Raw genomic sequence first — 23,955 nt, 5'->3', positions numbered from 1 at the left:
TAAGCAGCCCACTCTTTAGCTCCTCAGGGAGTGTAAAATCTAGTTTTACTCTTTCTGACAGTCTTGCTGGTTTTCTTCAGGGCACAGTGTAGTGAACATCAAAGATGCACAGACTGTCCTTCAGAGACCAATTCATTATTTTTTTCCCTTTCTAACTTCTTTTTTATTGACATTTTAGGAGTCATTTGTAGTTGTATTCAACTGAGAAAGATGCAGAGACATATATGCAACATACAAAAGAAATGTAATAAAAAGCTTTATTTAGTCCTTGCTTGGGGGGGAAAAAGTCACCATTTTATGTATTCTGAAAGGATGCTGATGGGAGGGCTGATGGAAGAAGAGTTCTGTAGAACTTGCTCTCATGAAGTCACCAGACTCTGACCTAGAGTATCTGGATGAAGAATGTGTTGGGCAAGAAGAAATTTTAAGTTTAACTGATATTTTGGGGATTAGTTTAGGTACATCTTTATAAATGCCATCCAGAGAAAACACACTGATTGGCGATGCTGGCTATAATTTCTGTTGTGTATGGAAAGCAAAACTGTACAGCATGTAAGTCTTAATGGCAATAATTCTTTATTTGCGCTGTTTCTTTTCATTAAAAAAAAGAACCTGCAATTAAGCTATATGACTCAGTGTGAAGCAGAAAATTCATGAATGCAATCAGATGTGGGCACAACATGCATATTAGCTAGATACTAAACATTATAACATTGTGCAGAAGCAGCATTTGGTCCAGACTTACAGATTTCCCATCAAACAAATATTTTATGTATGTGCATGCAAGGAAGTTGATGAGATGTATGTATATGTGTACATATATATGATAAAAGATTATGGAGGGGGTACTATTGCCATTAGTTTTTGGGATCTTTAGCATGATGATGATGTTGAACAGTTAGGGAGCATTTGTGCACCAATGTAGGTTAAAGCATAAGTTAATTCCTTCACTTCTGCCTGAAAGTGAGACAAGGTGGGTAAGTACAGCATAGAGCAGTTGTCTGCTCTCTAATTGTTCTTATTTAAAAGATGAATCTGTTTTGCATCACTGGTTACACTGACATGCTGCATACTGAACCAGCAGCAAAATCATGTCTAATTACCATAAAGCTAATAGGAAAAGGAAGGTGAAATCTCATGATTAGTTTGAGCAGTCTGTCAAGGGACAGTGCAATCATGTTTAATTTGACTGCCGTATGGCATAGCCTTTCTTCACTTTCTCAAAATACCAGCTATGCAAGTTTATTTCTGAGGTCTGATGTGATAAATTCAGGCATTGTGCTTGGCAGGACTGTATCTGAGGGCTGCAGTGCTTCACATGTGCCTGGCCTCCTAACTTACCTGACTGGCAAAAGATCCACAAGGACTCTAAGCTGTAATACTGATTCAGCTAGTGAAAGAAAGATGCTTTTCATAATATTTTATTGGGGTCTTTTTTTTTTAGGGGGGGGGGTTTCCCTCTGGGGAGGTATTCTGGCCATGGTTTTCTTATTTTTGTCTATATTGAAACTGACACTTATATAGCAAAACTTTTCAAAAAAATCACTCTAGATTTAGCAAATTACAGGTTTTCAAGAAATTCTCTTTAACATTAAGAAAACCATGTCAATACTATCAGAAAATAGTCATATTTAAAATGCTAGAACTAGCATAAGCTATTTAGGTGTATTCCCTGCAGCTATTAGAGTTATTAGGACAACAGTAGGCAGTAAATGAGGTATTCAAATACATAAGATGATAGAAATTACTTTTATATATACATATGTGTATATGTGTGTGTTTAATGAGCAGGAGGTAACAGGAAGTAAAGTTTGGAGAGGTGAACTACTCACTGCTCATCAGTTGAGCCATGTTAAATTACCATATGTACAGAAGTAGTCTGCTCATCTTTAAAACCACTGCCATGAAGAAAGCATAAAGGAAGGCAAACGCACATAATATTTGAGGAGGCCAACAAAGTACACTTCAAATTATTATTGGAAACTCATGGAATTTGAGCACTGAAATACTTGGCCTTTTTATGTTTAGGATTATCAGGTTAAATGTAAAGCATGTAAGAAGTCAATGGTCCAACTGCTTTGTTCTTGCGTGTTTCTCTTTAATAAACTCCCAAGACATAGTAATATTACCATATTAGACATGACTAAATCTACTCTGTATCTTTTCTGTCTTGTCATAGTGGGAGAAATTAACTGGAATTTATGATGGCTGGTTGGCTGCATAACAGCAAAAGATCCTTCAAATACTTCCCTTGCAAATATATGTTGCTGTGCAGTAATTATTGCATGGTGAATTTCAGATACTGTTTGCATTTAAATCACCCAGAAAAACAGATTCAGAGGTAATTCAGCACTGATTTGCTATAATAACCCTGTACATTCTTTTCTTCACAGACAGTTAATGTATATGTGCAAGAGGGAGGAAATGATTCCATACCTGTGAAAGTGCTCAACTGTGATACCATATCACAAGTAAAGGAAAAGATAATAGACCAAGTCTATCGAAACCTGCCGTGTTCTCAGTGGCCAAAAGCTGACAGTGTAGTTCTTGGTATGTAGTTACTTGTGATACTATGTTGAACTGGTGAGATCTGTTGTGTGACTCTGTATTTTCTGAAAAAATGTCTATAAGAGGATTTTATTGCTTGGTTATGGTTTGGCTTGTTGTTTGGTTTTTGGTGGTTTTTGTTTTTTGATTTTTTTTTAAAGCTCAATTCATGTTCAGCTGAATGAAAAAATACAGCATTTTGCAGCAATCAGAATATGCTTTAAAAATTAATGTTTTCTTATGAGTTAGGGCTTTTTGACTCTTAAAGTTTTGGTTAACTGTCATCAGCATTGCAAGAGCCTGTTAATGACTATTGGCACAAATGAATTCATGTCTGACAGAGTCAGTATCTCAGGTACTAATTAATGTGATAATGACAGCATGGATAATTAACTGATGGAGAAGTAATGATGCAATTTCAGAAACTGGTACTGATTTTTAGTTGCCTTAATGATGGTTATTCAAAAGAATTATAACTTACAGGAACTGCACTTTTAGGAGATGATGTACCACTTAGTCTCTGAAAAATCATCCTCCTTGAAGGCTTTCAAAATAGCTGTTCTCTTTTTGATAAAAAAAAGGAAATGGTGTTCCTTAAAAGGTCTAATAGACTCAGCATTAAAGCTCCAATTAATATTTTTTTCAATGTTTTCATTACTGCATTAATCTGAAAGTAGAAGATGGAATTCTTGCACTTCAGAAAAAATCCTAGTAAATCCCCTAAAAATGTCTTTTCTATTCCATGAAATCCTACTCTGTTTTGGACCGATAGCAGATCTTACTATGTATATTTATTGAATTCTATGAGAAGGAATTTAAGTTTTTATGGAAGATAATCAGAAGTCATATGCATGGTTAGGAATAGTTCAGTCAAACTTCTGTAATAAAGGCCAAATGATTAAGCAATAAAAAACACACATTGGGGCATATGCTGCATTATTTCTTTTGATGTTCCACAATGTGTCAGTGGGTCTGTAAAACTTCCTTGCAGTAGTTATTTTTACACATTGTTAAAAACTGTTTTTTCTCACTTTAATTGCCCTTTAGAATGGCGTCCAGGTTCTACTGCACAGATCCTCTCAGACTTGGATTTAACATCCCAAAGAGATGGCAGATGGAAACGTATCAACACACTAATGCATTACAATGTAAGATGTTTCAAAAATGTTGTTCACACCTCTTGCCTGTTTTCTTGTAATAAATAAAGTCATTATTTGTTGATGGAGCAATTTCAGTGGTACATACAGGTTGCCTAGAAAAGATGATAAAGAATCAAAATTAAAACACGAATCTGGGTCTAGTCAGTAAAAGGTTTGCACTGTGAAATGCTGGGTCTAGATATTCTGCCTAAGCATTTTATATAAAAACAAAAAAGCTAAATGCCAGTACCTTGGTTTCCTCAACATTGAAGTATCCAAATCTAAATTCCATTTTGAACATTCAGCTTTTTGCTGGGCCTCATATTCATCTTTTCTTTTCTCCACGACTTCCTACCCCTGAGAATTGTCTTTGTCCTTGCTGTGCTGCTAAATAGATTTTGAGTTGGTCTGGTTTGTTCAAAAGCTCAATCAGGAGAGTAGATGTTGATGCTGTTGTACGTCTGTTTTAGGTTTCATACTGTGCACTCTACTACACACTTATCTTTCCTTTTTATGCTATTTATTGCTTTCTAACAACAATTAATCCTGACTGGGAAAGAGAAAAGTTGGTTAGTTTTCTTTAAGAAAACAGACAGGTCTGATTCTTCATGATAAACCCCATTTTTGTCCAGAGGGCACCCACACCATGTTGAGGAACCACTTAAGCCTCAAAAATGCTCCTAATATTTCAGTTATCTCAGAGGAGGTGTTGATGGGCTCTCTTAGGGAGTGGGAGCAGTCTGTCCTGAATTGCAGAGCCGGTTGTTTAAGAAGCCTAGGAAGGTTAGCATTTGTCATAGATTCCCTGCAACCAATCACAAGAACCCCAGTTTAGGGTTTAAGAAAGAGGTTCAGTAGCACACGGCTCTTTCAAAGAATATCTCTGTGTTTCTATTTTCAAAGGTCCGAGATGGTGCCACGCTCATCTTATCAAAAATGGGGATTTCCCAGCAGCCAGAGGATAATCAGCAAGATGTCCCAGGGGAAAGTAAGTGTCTTGTGGCTTCCCTACCTTCCAAGATGACCAGAAGTCAAAACACACATAGTGATGCTGCCGTTTTGATTTTGTTTATCAAACAGTTCCATGGAGCTAGATATTCTGCACCTGACTATGTAGGATTTATTTGTTGTGTTATCCACTGTACACTTGCAATGGTTTTCTTTGCCCACATTATAAAAATCTTAAACCCTAGGACTTTAACCATGATTGCTGTGAGTCCATACCCCAACTTAATAGAAAGCACTCTTATTAAACATTTCCTTCCATATTTTGTTCTTTAATCACACTACAGCTATAGTCAAACTGCACATTCCATCTTCCGAGAGCTTTATCTCTTTTTCTCCTTTCTAAAGCCTTTACTCACGTTCCTCTTCAAATTTCTTTCACTTCTTATTAGACTGAAAATTAAATGCAGTGTTCTAGATAAACCACAGTGGAGACTAGCTCCCCTCTAGGTGACATAATGAATCTGATGTAATTTTTTGTAGCATTTCTTACAACTGTGTTGCCTTGCAAACTTATCTCTATACCTTCAGATTTTGTGTCTCCCTTTCTTTTGAGTGATGTTTCACCAGCTATGCTAACTTGTTTTTTCCCAGGGCTTTTTAGTTGACTTTGATTGTTCCATGCATTTTGTCACTTTATTAGATTGCACCATTTTTCACAATTTCATTGCTGTTTTTGAGGTTTTCAATCCTCTGTAAGTGAGCATCAGGAATTTCCTTGTAATGTTTCTTCTCTTTCACATCACTAAAGCATCTGATGCATAATTCTTGTATTGCTGTCTTCTACAGTATGCTGGACTTCGCAACACAGAAGAAACTTGTTAGCTTGCAACCCATCTTAAAAGCTTTTACTTTTTTGTGTTAGTATTCCATCTAGACCAATTTTCTATATTTCAAAATATCTTGAGACACAATATCCATTACAGCCTTGAATGCACTCGGGTTTTTATGGCAATATTTACTTGTGAATATATGTTCTTTGTCACATGTATTTCCTTTACTGACTTCAGATGTTCGGTTTCTCTGTGGTTTTTTTTATTCTTATATTCAGTTATTTTACATGAGGTAGAATTTAGATTTATGGAACAATAACTGTTGAGATCATTCTTCCTCCCATGAACTCATTTGATATGCTTTTCTCTCTAGCACTGATTGCAAAGGCCATTACTTCACGTAATAGTTTCATTCCTTTAAACAGATTTACTGATCTTAGATTTAATACGTTTTGAGGGCTGGGCAGTTAAACAAGTTGGAAATAATATGCCAGAAATGTACATTTTTCAAAAAGATGGGTCTCAGCTCATAGCTCTCACATACATGGCTATTTAGCAGAAAGGTTCAGACTTTCATTTGTTTTGAGTGTTGGACAGGAAATTAAGATGGGCAGAATTACTTACTGTTTACTTTTTACTCTGTCCTCCTGCATTCTTTCTTTTGTGACTTTTTTGCACTAGAAAGAAGAGTCTTCTAATGGTCATGTCTACACTGCTGCTGCTATCCTCACCCTTTTACTCCACGTGCCTGGCATAGCTGGCCAAGCAGTGACTGTTCTGTCACAGCAGGTGCCAACCCAGCATGTTAATTCAAAAAGCCATCCAGTTTAATGCAGAAGGCAGTGGAGTGCAGCCAGGCAAGGTGCTGATTCCTAGTCCCTGTTCAGTTTGGCTGCACTGGTGGCTGGGACTATGGTCACCTCACCTCTAAATAAGTGGAGTGGACTGTGAATGGAGCTTGGTGGTGCCCTTAACTTGCTTTGCTTTCTTGATATAGAATATCAACCTTCTGTTCTGCACTACAACTCTTCATCCTCTTCACCTCTCTACCCCTGTGACAGGCAGTAGAGGACAAGATCTAGTGTTTTTCTTTTTTTCTTGGGTTAGGTTTTTTTCAGTTCCTTCTTCTCTGCAATTATATCATTCAATATGATTCAGTATGATGAATCTCTTTGAACAAGCATAATCTCTACTCCAAGGTGGATTCATTAGATGTCTGTGTGGCATACTAAATTGTAAAGGAAAAGCAGACTTCTGGGGCCAGTGCAATCACACAAGGGCTCTTGTATGTTAGAGAAAAGTCTGCAGAGAATTCAGATCCCAAAGTATCAAGTGCTAACATCTTCCACCATGTTTCTTCTCTACACCTGTCTTGCACCATGGTAGTGTACAAATTTGGGATGACAGTGTTTCATGCCAAGCTACCCTGCTTTCTTTAGCACTGTAAGGTCCTCAGAGCTATCTGGTGCCAACTTGTTCTGTTGGAAAGCTATAAAATGTTACAAAGCTGGTACAAAGTAAGAGCCTGCTGTGACCATGATTTGTGAGACACTCTGTATAAAAGGGAGAGGAGAGGATCAGAGGCTTCCCCTCCCACACATACCCATTTATATGGCACAGGGATTTACAGGGTTTGAATAAACAGAAATCCTATCCTGACTATGAATGAGGCTTGTGACGAAGTGGATTTCCTTTTATTCAGTCTCATTAACTTGCACCTTTAGCATTGAGAAGTGTCAGCTGAAGCCATTGACTGTCAGCCAAAGTAGGAGGCTTTGCACCAACCGAAAATGTAAAACCATGTTCAGAGATGTTGCTCTAAATCCTGGCATTGCTTCTGTGCTGCTTTTATTCCGAGCTTTTAACAGGAAGACACTGGAAGCTGGAGATTGTGACAAATTAAATGCAGCATCTTTTGCTTCTGGAGACAATAAATGCAGTTACTAATTTGTATCAAGAAGGAGAATGGTTCCAGCAATTTCATACTAGTATTTCTGTACTGAACTGTAAACCAAAACAACACATTCTGTTATTTTGGTTGTTTTTTTCATGATATTATGTTTTGAGGTGGTTTTTTTGTTTGTTTTGTTGGAGTTTTTTTTCTTTTTTAATTATGAATAAAAATAGACACAGGGTTGCAGATCAGAAATACTAATTAGCAGATCAGTTAGGGCAGCCCTTCCTCCATCTCCATGGAACAGTATTCATGAGGTAGGGGAGACTAGAAGGAAGATAATTTGCTGCAGGTCACACAAGGGGAAAGGGGCTGCATTGTCTGATGTTTACATCATGGTTCCTACCACTGTAATTAGTCAGCACAGTCAATTTTTGCCATTAACACTCCCCCCAACACCCCAATAATTATTTTATATTGGCCAAAGAATAAAGAGCTCAGGGGGAAGCATTTGACCCCCTGGACACAATCTTCTTCCTGCTTACAGTTTGATGCTTAGTGCAACTAAGGAGATAAAAAGGAGGCATTTTCCCCTATCTTTTATTTTCTTCATTTCCTACTTTTCCATTGAGGAAAATATTATCTCATAAAACTGTTATTTTCTCTTAGCAACCATGTTGCTGACATGTTTTGTTGGTCCATGAATTTCTCTTCCTCTTTCTTCCTGCTATTTATAGCAATGAAGTGAGATCTTCGGGTTGCAGAAGTTCATCTGGTTGAGCTGCAGTCTCTTGATCCTTACTTTCCTATGAAATAACTACTATCCACTAGTAGCCAATTCTGCTGTTGCTAAACAAACACAGAACAAACTCAGCTGCATGTAAGAGCCAGTGATCTCAGTGGAAACTTCTTTAGCTGTTTCCCTTCTGTCCAAAGTTAAACTAGACCATATACCACCAGGAGGGCAAAGAGAGAATAAATTCCTTTGATTCAAAGCAGGAGTGTACCAAAGAACTGACATAAGGCTGGAATATAGTTTCTAGTCTAACTGCGTGATTTGATCTGTTAATTTCCAAAAGTGAATAACAGGGATTGCAAAAGAAATTCCATACTTCATGCCCAGCAGTGGTTCTTACTGCACTGGCAGATGATTGCTATGAATGGCATCTATTGTGAAATCACAGCTGCTTCAAAATAAAGTGATAGCTTTTATTTTTTCTGGCTTCATTCACATGAACTTCCAAGTTGAATTAAGGACTCTCAAAGGACAATGTAATTTAATGTGGGATTTATATTTCTTTCCTACCTTGTTAAAAAGAAGTAAATGTCCCAGAAGACTACATAACTAATGCTTTTCATGAGAATATATAAAGTAGATTCAAGCAAAAGTGTTGGCTTAGCCAGATTACTCTTAAATGTTATTTTCCCTTGTGATGTAAAATATCGAATGTACATGCAAACTGGGAAATTCAATGTAGCTGTTGAGGAACTTAGTTAATTAACCATTACGGTCAAAGTTAATGCAATTTAAAACTGATATTTTGTGCTGTAACTGGGATTCAGTTATGTTAGAGGCGTATATTAAGGCATAAAACTTAGCAGAATGCAAAATGATTTGTACAGTGGGGCTGAATCACAATTTTTATGGGAAAAATAACTTCCATATTTTTAAGATGTCAATGATTTTAGATGTACTGATTCAATAACTTCCACTGGAAAAGTACCATTGATTTTAGGGACTATGCCAAGTAGATGCAAAAGTTCAGGGATTAAAGGAAGAACAAACAAAACCAGGACATTTGAAAGTGACACATAAACCCTTTTCAAGGAATACTAATGACAAGTTAAAACAATTGTGTCATCTCTTTTAGAACTGTCTGTAAGAGAAGCTCCTTAGGCATGGAGTTTGTCTGAACAGTAGTGTGCTGCTGAAATGCAAAACTGCATTTATGCACTGTGTGATTGTTAGTCCAAGCCCTGCACGGTGCATGGCCAAGCCCCAGAGAGCACAGCGAGGCACTGTAACCAGACAAGCTGTCATTGTCATCCAAGTGCTTACTCCTGCTTCTGCTTGATTGTAACAGACTTGATGTGAGTCAGTCCCTCCGGTTTAAACTATGAATACTGACAAACAATTTTTTTAAAAAACTTATTATAATGTATATGAATTTACTTCAGTCATTATCTCTGGCTGCTGGAGTTCATGTCATCTCAGTGAAGGGATGTATTTTTCCTCCACTCAGCTACAAAGTCAAGTGGTGCTTATCAAATGCTGATAAAAGGAAGGTTTGAACTGAGGTACCATACTTTGACCTCAGGAACTGGAGTAAAGATGTGAATTGTAATGGTGTTACCTAGAGAAAAGGTTGTACCAGGAGTAGGCTGCAATTTTTATTTCTGTGGTGGCTATGGGGTCAGACCTAGCTAGGATTCTATAACTTGATCATGTCTTTGAGAATTCACAAAGAAGAAAAGAACTTAATTGTGTGAACCTCAAAACATACTGTGCTTACATGACTGTCGTGATTTAGGAATGGTATTATCCAATTTATTCTTCTACCACTCCAAGCCATGCACTGCTTGCTCACTTCCCCTCCAGCTCCCCCTCCCCTGCAGTGGGATGGAGAGGACAATGGGAGACACAAAAGGTAAAAATCATGGGTTGAGATTATTTACTGTAAACAGCAAAGTGTTGAGAAAAGAAAACTAATGACAGCAGATTTAAGAAAAGAAACATTATTGCTCACCATGGAAGCCCCCAACCACAGACAGGACCTGACTGCTCCCTCTGTTATCCTACTCCCACTGCTCCCTCCAGCTTGAAAGTGACATTACTGCTCCCTCCACACTTACTCCACTGGAAGGAATCCCTTCCCCACAGAGGAAACTCCCTTCTCTTCACCTGTGACAATGACACGAGGTGATTTAGAGCAACCTCCGTGACCCAGCCATGACCCCTCCTGGCTACTGCAAAAATTATCCCTGTCCTGGCTTGAGCCATGACAATGACCAAATAGAAATTTTCCTATTGTGTGATTCTTTCCTTTCCCTTTGGTCTTGACAAAAGCAAGTTTTTTCAGCTCTGTGTAACTGAACATTTAGTACTTGTGTGTGTTGGACAGGAACAGAGTAATCTAGATCCCCTTGGCAAGAGGACAGGCATGTTAACGATAGGGAACATGTATATATGTATAGGATAACTTTTGTGTTGCTGGTTTAAGGTTGGAGGTTTTTTATAATTTTTGCAATTACTGTTTCTAGGGCATGCACTCCTGGAAGATGAAAATAAGGTCTGGCATCTAGTCCGGCCAGTGGATGAAATGGATGAAGGTAAATCAAAGCGGGGCAGTGTGAAAGAAAAAGAGAGGACCAAAGCTATTACAGAGATCTACCTGACCAGACTTCTTTCTGTGAAGGTAGGGCTCAGATGTGCTGTAGTTACACTTTACTCCTACAGATTTTGAGATACAACTGAGGAAATAGATGCAAATATTAGTCATGTGTTCGTCTGCAATTTGAATTATGTGTCATGCACATACAAGCTGGTGTTCAAGGCTTCAAGTGATTAATATGCCCTGAGGAGCATTACTGGGAAAGAGATAACGTACAACTCCTGATCAAAGCTGAGAACCATGATTACGTGATCGTTAAATAAGGATTTTCCTGGCAAGACAAAGATGGATATTCTGCTCTGTGCCACCTGTTTAGATAATACTTTGTTGGGTTTTTCTTTTGTACTGAATGCTTTATAAACTCTTCTATTTCCCATTATATTTCCCTGTTCTTGTATGTGATCAATGTTCCAGTAAAACCAAAAAGAAAAAAAATGTTTCCAAATAATAATAGTCCTTTTAGAGTATTTTTAGTGCCTATAATGAAGAATTGACAATGAGCAAAATAATTTTTTTAAACATTTCTCCATGGAGAAAGAATTAATGTTTAATGACCACAAAGCCAGGCTCCTTTTGTGAAAATGAAGTCAGTCTGGCTCCAGCTAAGGCCACTTGTCCAAGCATGGAAGTGGATATGAAGGGAAGTCTTCAGATAGATGACATAGACTCAGGATGAAGAGCCAAAAACATGCTTGCATCCATTTCTTCTGATGATAAAGCCACTGCTTTGTATTCCCAATAGCCATTTTATAGGTTATTACCAAGTCTGGAGCTTTACTGACTCATAAAATGTTGGTGAGGTGTTACAGCTGAGTTCACAGATACCCCTTCAGCCCTGGGACTTGTGTGTTCTGGCTGACAGCAGAATATCTTAGAGCTCCTTACCATCTGGGTCCCTTCCCTGTTTGGAGGCTGTCAGCTGGAGTCATGGTTGGAAGGAGGATGCAGCCCTTCAAAGGTGTCTGTAGGGCCAGTCAGTTGCCTGGGGGTGAGCTCTGTGTGGCCTCAACAGGGTCCTCTCTAAAACAAGGGGCCATTACTAAGACCCAGCGGGATGCCAGAATCCAAGAACACAGCCTTTCTGGACACTTCACTCCTTGGGCTCCATGGATCCTGAGTCAGAGTGGATGTCTGATAAGGCCTATGTGCTTGCCTTTAAATAAAAATGGCAAATGCTCACTGGTACTTCTTCCTCTCAGTCTCTGTAAAAATTGCACTGCTCTGCTGTCAGAGAAACTGCATGAGGGAAGCTGCAAAGCCATTAAAAAGTGTCTAAAAATTATTTCATGTGCACAATGATCCTGAAGGGTAAATGTAGCAACCAATTTCTGCTTCTTCTGTCAAGCAGAAGACAAACCTTTCTGTGCAAACCGTAGGATCTCTAGTGAAGTCACAACCTTTGAGTCTAGAACATAAAATTGTGCTTTAGCAGGTCTTTATTCTGTTGGCAGTTTACAAAGTCACTGCTCTAAGAAATTGTTTGCTTTTTGTCGCTCTTAGCACTCAGGATAAAGGCCATCATATGGATTATGTCCATAGGAATAAAAGATGCTGAGTTCAGCTTGTAACACAATGTAACTGATTTTTTAAAATTTGCTCTTAGGGGACACTTCAGCAGTTTGTAGATGACTTCTTTCATAGTGTGCTCAACTCAAACCATGTGGTGCCACCAGCTGTGAAGTACTTCTTTGACTTTCTTGATGAGCAAGCAGAAAAACATGACATCAAGGATGAAGATACCATTCACATCTGGAAAACAAACAGGTATGGTATGAACAGAGTCATGTACTGTAGAGAAATAAGAGTATAATTCACAGGTATATACTAACACTCTTACCATAAATCCAAGTAATTTTCATTTATAATCCTCAGAATTTTAATTGAGATAATAAGTTTGTGTGATGAAAAAGATTCCCTGTAAGCCTAGAAGAGGCAAAAAATGAAACCAGTTTACCTATGGGATTGTCACTGGCAGGTTTACCATGTTTTACTTTTAGTCTTTCCTCAGAGAAGACGAAAGCAAGAGGCAAATGGAAATAGATTTACCTGTCAAATCATCAAATCTAATACATACTATTTGATAGTATTTGATAGATGCATACATCCTTCCTTGCTCTTTTGGGCACTCAAGATCCTTACCTTATGAGTTTTTCTGAGAGATGTAAAGAGTTGGTTTTCTCACATGGAACCCAGACAAGCTTGTATCAATGTTGAAATATAAAATTAAACATCACTCTTGTGAGGAGATGAAAACGCAAAGCCCATACTTGATTTCATATGATTTTCTCGTTGTAGAATATTTATTGTGTAAAAAGGATTATTTATCTTTTTCCTTGCTTTGCAGCCTGCCTCTTAGATTCTGGGTAAACATACTGAAAAATCCCCATTTTATCTTTGATGTTCACGTTCATGAAGTAGTGGATGCTTCCTTGTCAGTCATTGCACAGACTTTCATGGATGCTTGCACAAGAACAGAGCACAAATTAAGCAGAGTAAGTGATTTGCATTCTACATTCTGACTATGCTCATGCCTGACTGAGACAAAGGGCATCCTCACAGACAATACCCATTCTCTGAGGAGACACAGCCTTGATCGTTTCTTTTTAGTTTTATAATGAAGTTAACATTTCACCACTTAACAGGTTGGTGAACTGTCAGTATTTCTGTGTAGTCTGCCAACTGATACTATTGAAAGAGGAGAATACAGCAACTGCTTTTATAAAAAGCATGTTCAAGAACTGATTATTTCAGGTCCAGCAATAATTTATTATCACCTTGCATTGATACTTATGTAAAACTCAGCAATAATATGTGTAAGCATCATCTTTTTATTAAATAATCCCACCTATGTTAATAAGTATCCAAATGTTAATATATGTAAAGCTCAAGTGTATATAAATATAAAGGCTTGCTCTTACATTCTTAACTTTCTTTTGCTTCTTGAAATGTTCATAAATAACTACATTTTTCCGTATTCTAATTTTTCCAGGATTCTCCAAGTAATAAATTACTTTATGCGAAAGAAATCTCTAACTATAAGAAAATGGTGGAAGAGTAAGTATCAATTATTTTCATGGTTATTCGGTTGATAGGATTTTAAGCCTGTGTAAGTGGAAAGGGAATGCTGATGTTGTCAAAGTCAGCTGTCAAATATTAAAAATGTTACACCCAAACGTTTAAAGATCCCCTTGGTGGTGGCATTGGCAGAGTTGAAATGGAGCTCTCTTTGGACCCAGTGCATATTCCTGTCTGTACAGACAGATGAATAGATTTATTCAGGAGAAAATATTCAGCAGAAAGTTTTCTGCAGTTTTCTACCCACATGATCTGTCTAACAAATGCTGCACTTCCATAACTCAGTAGAGATCAAATCCTGAAAACATTTTCAGAAACATTTTTTTCCTATGCTGTCTCAGACTTTATTCATTTACTAATTGGAAATCCTATTAATATCATGGAAGATCTGCCACACACAAAAAAAAAAAAAAAAACAACTCTTGACAGTTTTAAGACCTAAAAATAATCATTATCTGCAATTATAGATTTTTTTTCCTGTGGTACATACCTGTACAATCAGGTAAGATTTACCTCTACTGCAAAAGTACTAATGTTGGAAGGCAGGATTACTGAAGGAATCATTGGTATGTTGTGTCTTCTTCCTGTATTAGTAAGGAAGCATGTTTGAAATGACGACAGAATTGCCAGAAAGACACAGTTTATTTTACTAACTGAAAATCTTTTTTAATCTCTTACAGTTACTACAAAGGTATTCGTCAGATGGTGCCAGTGAGTGACCAAGACATGAATACCCATCTAGCAGAGATTTCTAGGGTAAGGATAGAATCCATTTTCTTGTAGCGAAATTGGAGCCAAGTATAATACTGGGGGGTTTTTTTGTCTTCTCTTTCTTTCTCAACAAACGGGGTCTTTTGTATGTGCAAATATCAGATGATTTCATAAATCTCTGAAATATTCCTGTTCATTGTAGTCTGGCCAACATTTCAACCTTTGAAATGTTGATTATTGAACGGAATCAAAACTTCTTATTGTCACTAATCTATCTGAGTTATGCAGGGAATAGAGCACAGTGTTTGGATTTTTCACAGCCATTGTGGAAAATTATAGCACTCTTGAACTGTGCTTTCTCTCCACAGCGTATGGAGGACTTTTAGCATCTATCATACTAATAACGAGTAGTGACTGAATTCACATTGCTACCACAGCAAAAATTAGATTCTAGAAATTAAAGAAGAGGCATGAACATTAAGAATAGCATATTTTAGAACAGTCTATACAGGAGCAATACTTCTGCTTTATTGTACATGTGAGAAGTTCATCATGCTTGCTCAGTGGCAGATTTGGCATTATAGGTTATTTGAGTTACCTCACGTGGAGAAGAGCAGCATGTGGTGGTTGCTGTCTGGGACTTTGGTTGGAGATGGGTGGAACAAAGTCATTACAAAAGCTGCTTCAGTCTTGAAAGAGCCTGTCTGCTCTGCAGCTCAGCTCAGGCAGGCTCTTGCCTTTGAAGCATTCTATTTAACTTGGAGAGTCCCTCACCAGTCCTAAAGATGTTGTTTAGCCTGAGCAAGAAGGCAGTGTATTTACCGGCTGGTTTGCTCATTTGCTTAATTTAGTTGAAGAGTTCTAGCGTAAGGAGGATGTTTGGGGAATTTTTTGCGGTTTGTTTATTTCAATGCCCTTAGGACCTAACATTTTGCAGATCAACATCCTCATGAGAGCATTTCTATTTTCAGTCATTCACTACAAAACTCATCTGCAGTGACATTTCATTTTACAGTTCACTTTATTTATTACATAAATTGAGATGTATATAAAATGAGAATGTTTGGTGATTAAAAGTAAATTCAATATAATGTTTTAACATCAGCAGGATATGTTCATCCTTTCTATTTTCATTATAAATTATGATCAAAATTAATATGGAAGGAGTGATTGAACACTGCAAATTTTGACCAGCTCTAAAAGTGACTTTTATAGAGCAAGGGAAGATGGATGTTTCTCTGCTGCTTTATCCCTGGGGTAATCATTTACGCCAGTAGCAATGTTTTGCAATTCTTCATTTTCTTAACTAAATTAAAAGACTAAAGGCATAGCTAGAGACTTGAATCCTACACATTTGAATGAAGAACATCTGTTCAGACAGGTAGAGCACATTCACTAAATAAGTCATATGTGTGGGGGCAGGAAGAAGATAAGGTAATGGAAGGGTTATTTCCTGCTTAATTTGAAGTCCTTTCTCTCTCTCTCTTCTCACCATCACACACCCCACATCCTCCCCACCTTTCTATCTTCATGTTTCGGGTGGCTTTTTCCAAATGTACGTGTGCTCATGATATTGATGAGTTACACCTTTGCTGTAGTGGAGTATGAATAATTTCCAGGATGTAAAAAGAGCTGGAGAGAGGATTTTAAACACCCATGATGACCATGTCAGAACCAATGCTTAATATCTCAACAATGTGTAGATTGTACTGAGTAAATGCTTTAGCTTTTCACACCCATGCTGCTAACAGATGTTTGAGCTGTAGCCTGTGGTTTGATGTTCAGAATTCAAAATATCTTCCCACTCCAATATTGAGAGTTGTGGGCAGGTTGGAAAAATACCAGAGGGAAAGTCTTGATCTAAAAATCACCAAACAAAAGTTTTCTCACTCATTTTCTCTGCCTCATGTGTCATTTAACAAAAGTTAAACACAGAGCTTGCATTTGAAATCTTGTCAGTTGTACCCAACAGTTGTGCATGTGCATAAGTTTCAGCTGTGAGTGATCCCATTTTGACATGTTTGCTGCCTGCTTGTGTTAACAGGCACATACTGATTCCTTAAACACGCTTGTGGCTCTACACCAACTCTACCAGTACACTAACAAATACTATGATGAGGTAAGTTATGGCTTTTGTTTTCATGCTTTAATGTCAATGGTAAAAGGTTATGAAAGCTAACATTAGTCTAAAGAAGTGACTTCTGGATTTCACTGAATAATCAGGTAAAAGCAATGCTGAACAAAATCCTTGCAGTTATATACCCTGCTTGGCAATTACACTGGTCAAGATAATGTCCTTATAAATGAACAATTTCATTATGGCTATCTGGTTTTGGTAGGGGTAGTTTCATGGATAGTTTAACAAGATCTGAAAGATAAATAGATTTTAAAATAATTTCTCTTCACTTCTACCATCCTAATAAGTATATAACAATGTCACTGAGCAAAAAGTCATCAGAGCTAGATCAGGTTTCAAGACAGTGTGCTTTTTTATTAGGAAAAATCCATTAAACTTGTTTTGCTTGTAGGAATTGGAGCCATGACCTTTTTATTAGTTAAAATGCTCTTTAAACTTCTGTGCATGGTACCATCCCTGTTTTGCCATGCCAAGTGAAGTGTCTGCCTACGGTAAACCAAAGCAGAGTAACTGTTGAATTCAAAAGCAGGCTCACAGCTTCAGTTTTAAAAGTTTCTTTGGTTTTTCACACCCTGTGGAAAGGGGGACAAAGAATATCCCAGAGTAGCTGGGCTGTGGCTATGGCTCTCCAAACTTAATCTGAAGACAAAAAGAGAGAAGGAAACTTTTATTCAAAGGTTTCCATGGAAATGAATGCCTCCAGAAAACTCTCAGAATTAAAGCAAGAACAGATGCTGAATCAAAAAGGAGCACAGTACATGTGAGCTCTATTCGCTTAGTCTTGCACCTCAGCACAGTTCATGTTTTCACTTACATTTAGCACTAAAGACAGTGAGTTGCATCCTTCACTGCAGCTGCTTTATACAGGAGCAGCCAGCCTGTCACAGCTTTTAAACAGATGCAAGCAGGGAAAATCAAATCACCCTGAGAAGTCCTGCAGTGATGGTCAGCGGGAGAAGCAGACAGAGGAATGTAGGCCAGCCCCATGGCATTCCCTCACCCCTCACCACCAGTGCTAAGCTGGCTTTCAGCACCCTCCCAAATATGTCCGTAGTTTGACCTCTTACAAAAACACTCGGGGACCCTGAATGACAGCTGAACTGTAAATCCCTGATTCACCCACAGCTCAGGCAGAGCCACCAGCCTGTGGGACTTCATCAGTGGCAGGCCAGCACACCCCAGTATGTAGCTGCAGCTCTTCCCTTCCACGTACATCACTGTGTAACAATGAGGTGCATCTGATGAAAAGGCTGTTAATTCAGAATTGTGGAGATAATCTGTCAAGAACCATTGAGTAAAATTAATCAAGCTTATTTATTTTCCATGAAAATGTTTTAATTTGCATAAATTGGAACATTTTGCAGCTGCCCTTGTCTTTATTACTGACACAGTGGTTCTCAGCATGTGCTGTACCTTCTGCATCTCTGCAGGGCTTGACAATGACTAAGTGGGTACATTCTAATTGTCCACATTTATATGAAGGATATATTCACCAGTAGAGATAATCATGAATTATTTAGTCTAGATTTGAGGAGTTACAGCTAGATAAAATTGTTTAAATTAAGGAAACAATATCAAATTAAATCAGGCCCAGTTTAAATACTGCAATAAGTGTTTATTAAGTCGCACTTGTAAAAATATTTTCACGCTTTAAAAACAAATTCATTAAAATAATTATTTCTAAACAAATTTGCTCCAGTGTTGGAAATGCAAACACTATACCAGCCCTTCAAAGTGAAATTATTGGCTAGATTGATTCTGACTGCATTCATCTCCATTGTCAGTTGTGTTCAAGAAGTAATAAGAACCACAGGTAGTGACAGGCAAACTCCATTTTTCCATCTCTGTACTTGCAAGTTTATATACTATTTAAACAGTGCTAAAGGTTTCTGCTTGATTACACTGTCAGACTTATATTAATAAAGCCAGTTCTAGCAAAGGAATGGTTTTGTCACATAACACATTTTTCTAATGGAGAAATCTAATAGCTGGTGGGAAAGTTTTCCTAAAGGATGGTGGAAATGAAAACCTTTCAAAACCTTTTGAATTTGATTTGGGAAGCCCTAAAAACTCTATTTGAAGAAAAGCCTTCTCATAACAGCTGACCTTTACTGGCTCTTGTTTTCAAATCCCTTGTGTCTTAAGAGTCATATCCTCTTATATGTATTCTGTGCAGCAGAGGCTGTGGGATGCTGGAGGCTCCTCTGAGGAGCTATTTGCTTTCCTGAACTATGTTGTGCTGGGCCAGAGTCTTGGCACTTCTTGGTGAGAGCCAAAAGGGAGCTGCTGGCTTTATTCCTCATATTGCCTACAGACACAGGAGACCTTGCATTGTCCTACCACATGCCTGTGCATGGACCACCCAGGAGCTTCTCATAACTCCAGCTCATGGGGATGGGATATAATTACTGATGGTAGATGACCCTTAAGCTCTGTAGGGTGCACTGTATGTAGAAGCACTGTTTCTTATTCTTAAATAGCTCTGAGGAAATTCTTCCCCTGCCTGCTCCATCTTGGAATGTAATATTTTACAAGATAAAGTACAACCTATTAATTTGCTTGTATCCCAACATAATGGGAAACATTACAACAACTTAGATAAAGTAACAGAGACAATCATTTTTACTGTCTTTGTGAAAAAATAGAACATGAGACCTAATAGATGGACTTTGGTACAGAGTGAATGCAAAAGACTCTTTACAACCAAAGTAGTATCAAACACTTGGTCTCAGAACTATGTCATATATTTTAAGCTAAATTATTCTAAACTTTCTGTGTTTATATCTTCCAGATTATAAATGCACTTGAAGAGGATCCAGCTGCACAAAAAATGCAGCTTGCCTTCCGTTTACAGCAAATAGCAGCTGCGCTAGAGAATAAAGTGACTGACCTTTGACTCAAAAGCCGCAATAAAGAAATCTGATCTGAAGATGTTCAAATTCATTCTTCCTGTTAAGGAAATAGTGTTCTATTTTTTAATGTATAATTACAACTTTAAATGAAAGATTTCATGGTTTTTTGATAGCAGAGGTGTAATGTAAAGAATTTTTACTGTAAATTATGCTTCTAATTAAAAGCTGTGTTGTGTGTAAATGAATCTTCTGTGGGAAAGAGAGTCCTTTAGTTGGGGGCAGGGTGGGGGGTGGAAGAAGAAAAACCTATCGTTCATTTGATTTAGTGGAATCTGAGACATCAGCATTTAGAATTCATTATGCAAGTAAATTCAATACTAAAGCATCCTTTCTACCTTAAGCAATATTTGTACTAGGAAAACAATAACATACTCCGAGACACATGCAATATCCCCTTTTATTTTGATAACTGGAAATTGACTTCCATAGAGCTCTAAAACTTGGTTTGTGCTCATAATGAACATAGTGAACAAAGTGTCCGATTTCTCTGCAAGATCTAAAAATGGGATTTGCTACCACACATGGTTCTACATTTAATTATTTATCTCAATGGTGATGCACCCACCACAGTTGGCCGTGAGAGAAATAAGAGTATTGTCAATGTAGAAGAGTTCTACTGATGAAGTCTTGTTTGGTTCAGAAATCACTGCAAAGAAGGAATCAGTCCTTAAAACTTTAAAACTCTTTGTTATTATTGTGAGTTTTATGATATATGCTAATGTGCCTTACTTGTACTAATTCTGTGAATCTGATGAATGGTTTTGTAAAAAGAAGCAGATCAGAAAAATAAGTATTTATGTGCTATTGAATGACTTTTGTGTGAAAAACATGACCAGCAGAATGCTTGTAATTAGCTGCTTGCCGAGAGTGTGCTGTTTAACATGATTTGATTATGTATAATACCCTATTTTAGAATGGTTCTGATGATTTTTTATTTGAATCTTGGAACTGTCCTAGAAATACCATCACTTGTTTTTATTGTATCTGTGATGTAAAATACTACTATGATATTGGAAAAAATCATATACTCATCTATTGAAAACCACTCAGTCAGTTTTGAGCCTTGGAATGCTGCATTTGATTGAATACACACTATAATCCATAGCAAAGAAAATTGAAATAACTTGTCAGAAAGTGTGTGTTTACAATATAGGTAAGCGCCGTACAAATCAAAAAGTTAGGTACGTCTTCTTAAATTGCTGTATTGCACATCAGAGAACTTTACTTCTCTTTGTCTTGCAAGTTTTTGGCAGTAAAGTAGCATTTTAATGAAGTGCTGCCATCTGTACTCCTTCGTTCATTGTCCTGCCAAGCACCCGGACTCTGCTGACTCTCAGCAAGCTAATGCAGTGTCTGCCGCCCGCTCTCCCTGCCTGGTAGGTTGTCACACACTGACTTTTACTGTCTGTTGATTTTTTTTTTCCTCCCGTTTTGAAAATTTCCTAGTATTTGTCAGTGGGCCTTTCCTTCAGTTTCTGAAAAGCAAAAGCCTCACCAGAACTGGTTTCCTTTCCAGTAGGCTGTGAGCAGGTTTTTTGTTTGCTTTGTACTCGACTTCTTGCATTTGTCTATAATCATTCCTGAACCTGCCTGGGCTGTAACTTATTTTATACTGTTTAGGACTGAGCTATATGACTTCTACAGCAAGGTGCTTTGCCAGTTATTCTTTCATCAACAAAGGCATCCTAATTTCATGGCTAATCTGTTTCTTTTCATTATTTGTAAATCCTGTTAATTGTAAATCAAATACAATGTTGTTTTTTCCACCAAGTGTCAGTGGATCTTTACTGAAACGGGGGGGATGGGTGTTGAAAGGATTTGTAATGCTCCCTCTGGGAGTGATGGAGCAGCAGCGTCCATCAGTCTGTGGTTGGGAAAGGAGGAGTGCCGCACATCCTGCAGATGGAATGCCTGACATCATGCCCTTTTTATTGGCATTTGCTCTGAAAAATGACAGTACTTTGGAGAAGCAAGGATGTAGTGCAACATACCAGAGTGAGGTATTCTTGCCTGATGTATCTTGGGACTGAAAGCCAATTAAAATACAGTCTCAGCAGCATCTCTCCAGAGAGAACAGAAAGCCCTGCTTGAGGAAGTAGGGCTTTCAGAGGGAACATTATAAGTCCCCCATCAGCAGTGACTTGACACAGAGCAATTGCAGGCTGCAGCTGTAGCATGCAGCAGTGCTCTAGCTGGATCCTACCTGTGAGGCAGCTGGCATGTGTGTCTGCTGGCATGTGCCAGTTCATCTTGGATCCATTAGTCATTCTTGGTGCCCTTTTCTCACATCCTGGGAAATTTGTAGGCTATCAGTGCTGCAGTGCCGCCTGCCAGGGAACACAGAGGCAGATATCTGTGAGCAGCTGCAGCTACGAAGAAACTTAATGCCAGCTCTTCAATTTCTTCAAGTCCCCTGTCCTGAAAGCACAAAGCTGGAATTTGAATTGAAGAACTGAGCTTGTTTATTTTATCATTTCCCCTTTTGGCTAAGCTCATCCAGTGCTTGTTTTTCCACTCTAGTGCTCTGTTTTGTCCAGGCCTCGTTCAGTTTTCATTTTAGCAATCTGATTCTTAAAACCTTCATGCTCCTCATTTGGTTTCTGCTGCTCCTGATACCTGGTTCATCTACACTATAAAAGGAAAAAGCTCACTGGGGGTCTCCCTCCTTTTCACCCTTCCGCAGCTCCTCTAAGTGGCACTTCTTAAAGAACAAGAACATTCTAGCTGCCAAACAGAAATCACTTTACTCCACAGCAGCAGCTGTGAGTGAAGTTCCTTTGCTTGGACATCTCCCAGACCAAGACTGGAGGCTGGTGCAGGCACCACCAGCAGGTCCGAATCCCATTGCTGACAGCAGTCTCTCCAAGAGAGAGAGACTTGCCTCCTTACCTGCAAACATGCAAACAGAGTTCTCTTATGACAGGACAAGGTCCCTGCGCCTGCTTGTTTGATATGTAGTAACTCACCCAACTGAACAGGAATGGAGTTTTTTTTGTCTCTGGCCAAGAATTCACTCTCTATTCCTTAGTGCCAGATTTCCCTCTGACACCTTACTTGATCTTTTTGCTGCTCTCTGTATGCTATAGATTTATAAGCAAGGGGTTATGGGGGGAGAGGACGTCAGCTAGCTCACATGTGTGAGGCGTTCATAATGTCTCCTGAAGATGACTTCTCTGATCAGTCTGTTACACCCTACTTACTCCCCCTTCTGCACCCTCCTGTGTTGGACACATTTCTCAGCCTGCTGAGTCTGAGCTGTATTTACATGCACCCTCTAAAGTTGGCCTTTCTGGTAACCTTTTGAAAATAAACAGAGCCATCATTATAAACAAAACCATACAGGGAATTCAGAAATTCAAACTGGAATTCAAAAACTGTTGTAACACGGGAGGATTTTTAGCCAGCTTTTAAATTTTTTAAAATGGCTTTGAGCTTGAAATTCAGCTGTCCTGGACTTACCAGCAGTGATGAGTTTTTGTGGCCAGTACTTTACCATTCCAGGTTCTCCAGCCTTATTAGTAACACAACCATTTTCAGCCATAGTATGCCATTGATAATATGTATTTACATGGCCCAAAAAAATCCAATCTCTGAATCTGATAGGGAAACCCCCCTTTTACATGCTTCCTAGGGTTCCAAAACCTCTATTTATCCTGATAATTTCTCTAGTCAGGGTTCCCATATGCACATAAGCATGAGGTGTAACAGTTCTCTGAGGAGTTCCTTTCTAAAGAATTTGATCTTGAGCAAAGATTGCTTAAGACTTTTCCCAAGTCTGTTGTCTTCTCTTAGAAAAAACATACAGGGGAAATTGTTTGGGCTTTTTTTTCCTTTTTATCTCTGTCTAGAGATACCATTCAGAGCAGTGAGACAGTCAGCTTCAGAGGTTTAGAGGAAGATGTCTACCTGCCATTGACTTGAGTCCTGTGTAATTCTGCCTTACACTCAGAGGAGTTGAAATTTGGCACTTCCAGTCACTAGAGTTGATGCAATGGAAATGTAAGCACTGTTGCCCTTGTGACTTGTTTTCATCCCTCATTCCAAGCTCAATACAGTCAAACTCTGCGCCTCAAGCATTCCAGGTTCTCCATCACACAAAGCTCCTCTCTTAGTTGTCTGTTTTGCCAGATCTGCCTGGAGCACAGGATTCCCTGCAGAATGAATGATAGCAGCACACAAGCTATAATGATCAGTTGGTTTTTTTTTTCCTCAGACTCTACATACCTAATCTGTGGGGTTTTTTATTTTGAGAAACCCTCCTTCAGTTGATGAATGATGGGTTTGAAAGCTGGAATTGTAAACTAGAGTTGGTCTTTTAGCCTCCCTCTTTTGTTAGGCTTTTTCTTGATGGGGCCCAAAAGTGATGGTGG

General features: G+C 38.3%; 1 protein-coding gene across 7 annotated transcripts in view; it reads left to right on the top strand.

The window, feature by feature from the left end:
* PLXNB2 (plexin B2) overlaps window positions 1-21,351 on the top strand; it is a 253,069-nt gene extending 231,718 nt beyond the window's left edge. For all 7 annotated transcript variants that reach the window (XM_039726868.1, XM_039726862.1, XM_039726864.1 and 4 more), the window contains 10 exons: window positions 2,394-2,550; window positions 3,595-3,695; window positions 4,590-4,674; window positions 10,620-10,774; window positions 12,354-12,514; window positions 13,095-13,242; window positions 13,740-13,804; window positions 14,506-14,581; window positions 16,581-16,655; window positions 19,465-21,351. In XM_039726868.1, the coding sequence (XP_039582802.1) occupies window positions 2,394-2,550; window positions 3,595-3,695; window positions 4,590-4,674; window positions 10,620-10,774; window positions 12,354-12,514; window positions 13,095-13,242; window positions 13,740-13,804; window positions 14,506-14,581; window positions 16,581-16,655; window positions 19,465-19,569 (1,128 nt within the window). In that variant the 3' untranslated portion in view covers window positions 19,570-21,351. The remainder of the gene's footprint in view (window positions 1-2,393; window positions 2,551-3,594; window positions 3,696-4,589; window positions 4,675-10,619; window positions 10,775-12,353; window positions 12,515-13,094; window positions 13,243-13,739; window positions 13,805-14,505; window positions 14,582-16,580; window positions 16,656-19,464) is intronic.
* The last annotated feature ends 2,604 nt before the right edge of the window (window positions 21,352-23,955 follow it).

The sequence above is a fragment of the Passer montanus genome, unplaced genomic scaffold, assembly GCF_014805655.1.
Source record: "Passer montanus isolate IOZ18808 unplaced genomic scaffold, ASM1480565v1 scaffold6, whole genome shotgun sequence".
Taxonomy (NCBI): domain Eukaryota; kingdom Metazoa; phylum Chordata; class Aves; order Passeriformes; family Passeridae; genus Passer; species Passer montanus.
This window is presented reverse-complemented; position numbering and strand designations above follow the sequence as displayed.